This window comes from Salvelinus sp. IW2-2015, unplaced genomic scaffold (genome assembly GCF_002910315.2).
Source record: "Salvelinus sp. IW2-2015 unplaced genomic scaffold, ASM291031v2 Un_scaffold245, whole genome shotgun sequence".
NCBI classification, from domain to species: domain Eukaryota; kingdom Metazoa; phylum Chordata; class Actinopteri; order Salmoniformes; family Salmonidae; genus Salvelinus; species Salvelinus sp. IW2-2015.
Genome location: NW_019942528.1, coordinates 168,259 through 178,282, shown reverse-complemented (window position 1 = coordinate 178,282; position 10,024 = coordinate 168,259). Strand labels below are relative to the sequence as shown.

Genomic DNA, 10,024 nt, shown 5'->3' with positions numbered 1-10,024 from the left:
TAGCATGTGGAAAGCAATGCCGAGACTCGCCTCTGGTAAAACAAGAGTAGCTTAACTGTAGGGAGAATAGTTAGTCAAGATGGCAAAACACACAGATCCGGAGTGAAGGGGCACCGCTCCCCACAATTGTGTACTTTGTTGCGCCCCGTCCTGCGACCAACACAACCGATACAACTGTGCCTAGAAGTGAGTAGCCTAACGTTTTAACAATTTTCTTTGCAACTTTTAACAAGCTTCTGGAGTATTTTTGTAGACTCTTGTTTGAGCTGCTCTCTTGTTGGCTGTCCAGTAGGACACCTGCAATATAGAAAAATGTGCTACTAAGTACTAATCTAAAAAAAAGTGATACAATAAAAAAAAATCTCGGAGAATACAAATATATCCAGCTGGACATTTATTTTGTAGACATTGACGGTTGATATTTACCCGTATAAATAAGCGTCGGAATGGTTAACGCGCGGTTCTGGATCTCAGGAGTTTATGGAAACTAGTATGAATATGTGTAGAATTACAGTGTAGCATAGCTATGCATCGGCCACATTTTAGGAATGTTCTAAGACTCCGCATTTGAACTCAATTATTTCACGTAGAGCCAAGTATTCATTTTCCTTGAGACGAATCGCATCACCTCCACATTTTACAAATGATCTAGCCTATCCTCGGTGCTCATGTAGGGCTATGATTGCCCCAATGCTGATGATGCAAAGTGGCCGTTTTTGAGACCCGTTAGTGCTGACATGGGGACTTTATTTTAAGGTACGACATTGAATACGAATGCGGTCTTTTCATGCGAGGTTATTTGTGTCGCGTCGACGTTGGCAGTCCACAGATTATACAGTCTACAGGCTATCTTCGAAACAATGTGTGGTGGAAATGTAGTCATTTATGCTTCATCATATAGTACAGCACACCGATGCTTTGAACCTAACTCATTCATAGACGCTAACTACCTTTAGCGCCTTCCGACGATAGCCTTCGATCTACTGTTCTGAACGTTAAAACGCATTACTTGCGGTAAAGTTTTTGGGGAAAAGGGACATATCTTTCATATCGGTGAYAAATAATTCTCAATTCAAATGGTGAAATTACTACACACCTTTTTATAGGGTTAGTGTTCCCACACGGCCATATCTCCAAATTACAGCGCTTGTTTCTGGAAGACAGCTACCTAGCTTGCTCCTGACACCTGTGTGTGACGGTGTCCACATACATGGGTTCAGTTTGCCCCTAGGTGAGTCGAACGTATGTGCTTGCATAGGCTACTCCCAAAATAGCTTCGCTTGACAAATTAGAACACTGTTTGTTCCTCCTGAGCCACCATAGCAACAACATAGCCAGAAACACTTCCTCAAAATAGTTTGAATGATCTAAGATAAATCAAGAAATCTGTCATTACTTTTGAGGTTTTTGCCAAGGAGGTCTTGGGGTATTTTCACACAGTCCTTTTTAAAGGAACCGATGTTAGTCCTCTGGGGTAAAAAAAGCGAAATAACTGGGGTCTCTTTGTATTCACACTCGCCTAGCCTTTGAATGAGGACTCAACTCTTCTGCCAGTTCACGTAACCCATTTTGTTTTATTATTTACATTGACAGCCTAGGAACAGTGGGTTAACTGCCTTGTTCAGGGGCAGGATGGCCTTGTCCGCTCTGGGATTCGATCCAGTAACCTTTCYGTTACTGGCCCAAGGGGCAGAATGACAGATTTTTACCTTGTCCGCTCTGGGATTCGATCCAGTAACCTTTTGGTTWCTGCCTACTTACATTTTGTAATAATTGTATTCAGAAGATACAGAAGACATGTAAATATTATTGGTAACAGAATAAATAGCAGAATAAATAATGCTGTAATTGAAAATTGTACAGCCAATGTAGGCTACTGCCCCTTTTAAAAGCTAGAATAGATTTTGTATGCTACAGTATTTTGTGATTCTTTCCAAATATGTTGTCTTCTCACAACATTCAAACCCCACAATCGAATAAACAGCTTACGAAGCTCTCTTATAGATCAGATATTGCAAACAAATAATCGGAACTAAAAACTACACACATATTTTGGAATTTCTGTGCGTCTTTGACAATCGCTAATCAATATCCAAAAATGGCACACGTTTTTCCTGCAAAACTGCACATCAAAATGTTCTCTCTTGTGGCACCAATGTGAGAGGTTTTGGCAGGGGCAAAGGTGTTGCAGTAGTGTGTGTCATTACAAGTCAACCTGGGGAGCTTTGTGTTCTTATTGCCCTAAAAAAAGGAACTGGTCTGTGGAATTCAAGCGAATGGAACTCAGACCACCTCTCGAGATTGTCTCAGTTCTGTTTGCTTCGGGAGCTCTTCTGAGGTGTCTGAGTTCCTTTTGGAATGTTAACCATTCACCAAAGATTAAGCGGACTGCACAGAGTTCATAAAAATTGTCTGAAAGGGACCAAGTGTGAAAACACCCTTAATTGTGCAATTTTACATCTAGCTAAGATGTTTGGTGCAGTATTTTTCAATCTTTCGTTGAATGATAACAAACACTTAATGTTCCCACTCCTACTAGAAGAAGTACTGTTGACCAATCACTGATGAAGGGGAGTAGACTTCGGCTACCGAACTTTGACTTGCCTCAAGAAAAATGTGAGCTCGAACAGCCCGAAGAAAAACCTGCCGAACACCGAAACTAACAAAAACATCACAAAAATGTGTCCTAATATATGCACTAACTGCTTTGACTGGGAAGCATGTGACAAGCTTTAGCGTAACTGGGGAGGAAGTGTAGTTCGTCAACTGGGGGCACACACACTGTGCAAAACTGCTACAGATAGTGATGCTTTTTTTATTTGAAAGGTTKTTTTTTGCTGATATGCCCTTTATCTTTCATATGTTTCGCAAACAATGGTTATTTCTAAACATTTAAACACAGTGTCGGAATTGTAGTTCACACAACCATGGGCGACGCGAACCACTTAAAAGCCTGCGCAGGAGGGTTTTCGAGAGCTACTTTGAACATAGCCGTCTGTAACATTAAAACATAAGGGACCAACGCCCTTCTCTTTAGAAATACCAGTCGGGATGTTGCGCCAATTACTGACAATCATATTTTTTGTCCCGGTGGTGAATACCACAGCCCGCATCTATACGGTAGAGCGTAACTACTTTTAGATGAAAAGTATGATACATACAGGCTTTGTTGCAGTAAGGAATAGGTGTCACTAATATCGTGGTTTTCAAAGGAGAACAGTTTCTTTCAATAATCGTCAATTTTCAAGTCTGCGGAGACCAGTGTTTGCTGAAGCAACGGGCACTGTCACATTTCCTCAGTGTTTTCTTATTCACGGTCGGTAAAGACTTTGCTGGATGGGTTTTGGGACGCTGTGTGTACGTGTGTGACCATGTCTCTCAACCATTTATTTCCATAATTTCAGGTCTAAGGGGGATCCCTGTGGAAAATGGCAACAAGGGTAACGCTGGTGTGACAGCGCAGAGTGCAGGAAAAAAAGCTGACTCTCCCGTCTGACTGTTAACCCCCACCGTTTGGCAGATGCACCAAGGAGAGCACCTTGCTCCCCTCAAGCTGAAGCTACACTTGCAATGCTAAAAGCCCGGATGATGATATGCTACTTGAACTGAGCACACCTACTGCTGTCCACTCAACATCAACAACAGAAACAGGCAAAGAGAAGAGTACAACCAACCCGAGAAAGTGAGGAACACAACACAAGCTTTGAAAAAAGTTCAACCACCACAGCACCAAGACCTCCGTTAACCTAATTCTCTCGTGACACCAGGGGGGGTCACTCTAACTGGTTTCCCCATTCTGCTTCGTGCCTGTCCCCCAGACCATGATGTTTCGCGACCAGGTGGGTGTCCTGGGAAGCTGGTTTAAGGGATGGAATGAGTGTGAGCAGACGGTGGCTCTGCTGTCGCTGCTGAAGCGGGTGTCGCGGACCCAGGCCCGCTTCCTGCAGCTGTGTCTGGAGCACAGCCTGGCCGAGTGCACCGAGCTCCACGTGTTGGAGGGGGAAGCCAATAACCCAGGTAGGCCCACTGACACACATTATCTCCATCTTGACTGTCCATTGAAGTTGATGATTACCAATGGCTGTGCTCCGTTGAAGTTGGGGAAGGGTTAGTGCTTCTGGTACTGATGCCACTTCAAAAAAACACACACATTTGAAGGTATGTCATTCCCTATAACAGCCTTACGCACTTCTACAGACAGCGAAGGGTTAACCGTGCCCATTGCCCAGTCAGTGTATTGTGGCATGGCAACGATGAGGTCATTGCACTAGCTGGCCTCGCACCATCTTTGAATTGGACACCAAATCATACATGACTCCAGTGCTCTGCTGTGGGGATAAATCAGTTGGGGGGTCTGGTTTGTTGCATCAGGCTGGTACGTGACTATGGAAACACCCTGGCAACCAAACTGACTCATGAAAAATAGAGTGGAGCTCTGGCTGGTGTGCTGTGATGATGAGAAAAAACACTGTGTGTGTACTGATCTGATGTCTACAGCTGTATAGCTGGTACCACCACTGTCTGCACTGCCTTAATACACATTGATGAGAAACCGTCTGTTAAGATGGATACGTTATCATTTTCTCCTACACACACATAAATACACAGCATGCACACACACAGCAACATGGGATTCCCATCAGAGTTTATTCTGGGCAGTGGCTGCCTCTTTTAGCCTCACCTTGCTTCTCTCTCCACTGTGTTCTCCCAGTTATACAAGGAGGTTATAATGCAGTATGGCCRCTTACTGTTCAATATAAATATGGACGTGTTGCCATAGACTTCCAGTCATTGCGCTAACGCGAGTAAGCAATTAGTAACTTTCTTCAAACTGCACATCGAGACATAAAAATGGTATCCACTAGTTACATCTGCTACTGGGGAAAATAGATAAAGGGCTTCTTTGGCAAAATCCACAAATATCCCCTTAAGCGGGTCACTCCCACGCCCTAGTCAAGTGTTCACTGTCAGAGATCAGAGGCAGAGAAGACTCAGCGAGGACGAGTTCAAATCATCAACTCGTGGGTTTATAGGAATAGTTTAGCTCCATTTGGGATCATACTGCTTTAAGGAGCTTGTTTTAATAGTAGGCTGGTCCCATATCTGTTTGGCCAACTCTTATGGTCATTGTCARGCTGAACAGATCTGGGACCAGGCTAGTGGTTGTACAGTGGTGGTGAACTGGACATGAATGTGACTGTATGGATCTTGATGCTATGAAGTGTAGCCAATCGGCTGCTCAATGGGTACTTCCCAGTACCTCTGAATATCTGCCTGCCTTGTTTCTCTTACTTCATGAAAATTGATGTGTAAATGGACTGGGTATATTTTCTCATTGCTGTTTTCACCTACTGTATTAAATCCATTCAGATTAGCAGTCCTGAAGGAGAAAGTGCAAGCAAATAAAAATACAACCTAAGACTATTAGGAACACTGTTTATAGCTACTTAGCCAGTTGTCTGGGTCTTGCCACACCTGTCAGTCTCACCTGTGTCAGCCTGCGGTCGACCCTGCTTCCGTTGACTCGACAAGTTGAGCGGGACAGTCGGCAATGCCCCCAGCAATGGAACATTGTTCCAGTGCTGCTGCAATGTTGTCTATGGATCAATTATGTGGCTATACATAGTCTTTCTGGAATGTAAGGACTACTGACTGTCTTTGCTCTCTGTCTACACTGATATCAAGTGTATGCCAGTTGTTTGAATCGTATCTATTGTCATGTTCATTGTCATCTTTTCAGACACAGAAGTGTGGATGGCAAGGATTTTTTTTAAAAATCATCTCAAGCTAATTGGCTCAGACAGATTTTAGATGTGTAAGTTCAACACTTGTTGTGGTTGTCGTAAAAAAAATTAATAGTTGTGGGAGAATTGGAAAAATATCCATCTTTGTGGTAGAAATGGAAGCCTGTGGCCCACGCAGGGTTAACTTGCAGCTGGAAGCTCCAAGTTGAGTGGAAAGGCGCAACTATTTGGAAAGTGCTGTACTAATGAAAGGAATCCACAATGACCTACTTATTTCACTGAGTGAAGAGGCTGCCTTGTTCCCCTGAACAGAGTGATGCAACTTATTTTCTGCTTGTCACAGCATCAAGTCGAAAGACGATGTATGTGTGTGAGAAAGAGACTGGGGTGAGGGAGAGGGGGATTTATTTTAGTCACTCGATGATATTACATTTTCAGATTTGGCAGAGAGATTTGGGATTTTGACTAGGTTCAAGTAATTTGATTTGCTACTTTGAGCACCTGAAATAGAGAGATCTATAAGCACGTACACTACTGTTCAAAAGTTTGGGGTCTCTTAGAAATGTCCTTGTTTTTGAAGGAAAAACACTTTTGTCCATTAAATAACATCAAATTGATCAGAAATACAGTGTAGACATTGTTAATGTTGTAAATGACTATTGTAGCTGGAAATGGCATTTTTTAAAATTCTCTCATGGAATAGCCTTCATTTCTCAGAGCAAGAATAGACTGACGAGTTTCAGAAGAAAGGTCTTTGTTTCTGGCCATTTTGAGCCTGTAATCGAACCCACGAATGCTGATGCTGCAGATACTGAACTAGTCTAAAGAAGGCCAGTTTTATTGCTTCTTTAATCAGAACAACAGTTTTCAGCTGTGCTAACATAATTACAAAAGGGTTTTCTAATGATCAATTAGCCTTTTAAAATGTTAAACTTGGATTAGCTAACACACCGTGCCATTGGAACACAGGAGTGATGGTTGCTGATAATGGGCCTCTGTACGCCTATGTAGATATTCCATAAAAAAATCAGCCGGTTTCCAGCTACAATAGTCATTTACAACATTAACAATGACTACACTGTATTTCTGATCAATTTTATGTTATTTTAAATGTGATTTTCTTTCAAAAACAAGGACATTTCCAAGAGACCCCAAACTTTTGAACGGTGGTATATATATATATATATTTATTTTGGAGTTAATGGGTAGAGCTGATTTTAATTTCAATGCTATTTCCTCATTGGGTTTCTACATAAGAGCATTATCAGACCTACTGCTGTGCTGATTGAATCTGGAAGTTGAAGCTCAGTGCAAGTAATTGGAGCAGTCTGGCTTTTCAAACATGGCTGTTTGGGGTATGTAACATTTCCTCCCCGATTTATAAAATACATCTTTAGGCCATACCCGGGGGGCGGCAATTAGATCACGTTTGAAGTGGCTGAGCATTGTCCTGTCTAAACAGGGGTGTTTAGGCTGCCCGAGTGGCGCAGTGATCTAAGGCACTGCAGTGCTTGAGGTTTCACTACAGATCCGGGTTCGATCCCGGGCTGTGTTGCAGCCGGCCGCGACCGGGAGACCAATGAGGTGAAGCACAATTGGCCCAGCGTCGTCCGGGTTAGGGGAGGGTTTGGCCGGCCTGGAAGTGCTTGTCCCATCGCGCTCTAGCGACTTCTGTGGCTGGACGGGCACATGCATGCTGACACAGTCACCAGTTGTACAGTGTTTCCTCCGACACATTGGTGCGGCTAGCTTCCGGGTTAAGCGGGCATTGTGTCAAGAAGCAGTGCGGCTTGGCAGGTCATGTTTCGGAGGACTCATGTCTCTCGACTAGAGGTCGACCGTTTTTTGTATTTTTTATATTTATTTTTTTTTAAATGATTTTTCAACGCCGATACCGATTATTGGAGGGCCTGAAAAAAGCCGATACCGATTACTCGGCCAATAATAATTTTTTTGTTGTCATTTAAAAAATATATGTTTGTGATATTGACAATTACAACAATACTGAATGAACAATGAACACTTATTTTAAATTAATACATAAATAAAATCTATTTAGTCTTAAATAAATAATGAAGATTGCTCAATTTGGTTGAAATAATGCAAAAGCACAGTGTTGGAGAAGAAAGTAAAAGTGCAATATGTGCCATGTAAAAAAGCTAACGTTTAAGTTCCTTGCGCAGAACATATGAAAGCTGGTGGTTCAAAATTCCCAGTTAAGAAGTTTTAGGTTGTAATTATAGGAATTATGACTCGTCGACTATTTCTCTCTCTATACCATCTAATAGGCACTTTAGTATTGCCAGCCTAATCTRGGGAGTTGATAGGCTTGAAGTCATAAACTGCGCTGTGAATCAAGCATTGCTAAGAGCTGCTGGAAAACGCAGTAAAGTTTGAATGAATGCTTACGATCCTGCTGCTGCCTACCACCGCTTAGACTGCTCTATCAAATCATAGACTTAATAATAAACAGAAATACGAGCCTTTGGTCATTATTATGGTCAAATCCGTAAACTATCATTTCGAAAACAAATTGTTTTATTCTTTCAGTGAAATACGGAACTGTTCCGTATTTTATTGAACGGGTGGCAACCCTAACATGCTGACCAGACCGGACACGTCGCGTGCGCGAGCGTCGCAAAATAAATGTAGAAATCCATGTTATTCAATTATTGCACCCACACTGCTCGCGCGCGCCAACGAGCGTCTGCGATGCCAAGGGCTAAAATAGAACTCCTTTCTATTTCTGACGCAGATCGCGCTGAAAGTCCTGCCTCTCCCATCTCCCCATTGGTTTATAGAAGCAGGTACCCACGTGCCATCTCATTGGTTATACCCACGTGGGTGATTGAAAGACTAAATGTTTTGCCGGTTGTCGTTGTAAAAGTATAGATGCCAATCACCATATAAGTTCAAAGATGAAAAAGCCTGGAAGGAGGAGKGATGACTAGAAACGATTCGGTTGGCCGTTTTATGTGTGGATTAATAGTCGGAGTAGAGGACCTTGTGCATTTCAAGTAAAATAACAACTCAATGTTTATATCCCAGGAGTGCAAGTTAACTAGCTAAATTGCCATACATGTTTAATGCTTTTCGACCTGTCCCCAAATTAATGTCATTGGTTCAGAGTTTGTTTTGATATTTTAACCTGCGTGTCGTAATCGCGTTTGGTGTAGGGGGACAAAATACATTTATGCATGATAGCGCACGATGGCGCACGCGCACAGCCGGTTTGGATTCCGTGTAAGTCTAAATAAACTTCTGTGTATTGATTTTAAGAAAGGCATTGATGTTTATGGTTAGGTACAATCGTTTCACAAATGTGCTTTTTTCGCAAATGCGCTTTTGTTAAGTCATCCCCCGTTTGATTCGATGATAAATGAACAGGCACCGCATTGATTTTATGCAACGCAGGACAAGCAAGTTAACTTCTTGCGGATTAGTGGGACGCTACCGTCCCATTTCGACAATTTCCAGTGAAATTGCAGAACGCCAAATTCAAATTAAATTACTATAAATATTAAACTTTCATGAAATCACAAGTGCAATAGATCAAAATAAAGCTTAACTTGTTGTTAATCCAGCCAAGGTGTCAGATTTCAAAAAGGCTTTACGGCGAAAGCAAACCATGCGAATATCTGAGGACAGCGCCCAGCACACAAATGCATAAATCATTTTCAACCAGGGAGTTGCGACACAAAAGTCAGAAATAGCGATATAAAAAATGCCTTACCTTTTGAAGATCTTCTGTGTTTTCTATCCAAATCTACCAATTATATGCATATCCTAGCTTCTGGGCCTGAGTAGCAGGCAGTTTACTTTGGGCACGCTTTTCATCCGGACGTAAAAAAATACTGCCCCCTATCCCAAAGAAGTTAACCTAGTAATATCATCAACCATGTGTAGTTAACTAGTGATTTATTTGAAGATTGATTGTTTTTTTTTTTAGATGAGTTTAATGCTAGCTAACAACTTACCTTGGCTCCTTGCTGCACTCGCGTAACAGGTGGTCAGCCTGCCACGCAGTTTCCTCATGGAATGCAATGTAATCGGCCATAATCGGCATCCAAAAATGCCGATTACCGATTGTTATGAAAACTTGAAATCGGCCCTAATAAATCGGCCATGCGGATTAATCGGTCGACCTTTACTCTCGACCGTCGCCTCTCCCGAGTCCGTACAGGTGTTGCAGCGACGGGACAAGAACGTATCTACCAACTGGATATCTTAAAGTTGGGGAGAAAAAGAGGGGTGTTTACTAGAGGTCTTCACGGATCCGT

At 42.3% G+C, this 10,024-nt stretch overlaps 1 protein-coding gene across 3 annotated transcripts in view; it reads left to right on the top strand.

Moving 5' to 3' along the window:
- The window catches only part of LOC112068204 (protein Smaug homolog 1-like), an 88,517-nt gene continuing 78,493 nt past the window's right edge, over positions 1-10,024 (top strand). The window contains exons 1-2 of one of the 3 annotated variants that reach the window (XM_024135287.2): positions 1-186; positions 3,405-4,017. In XM_024135287.2, coding sequence (XP_023991055.1) covers positions 3,822-4,017 — 196 coding nt within the window. In that variant the 5' untranslated portion in view covers positions 1-186; positions 3,405-3,821. The remainder of the gene's footprint in view (positions 187-3,404; positions 4,018-10,024) is intronic. The other 2 variants (XM_024135288.2, XM_024135289.2) reach the window with 2 other exon arrangements.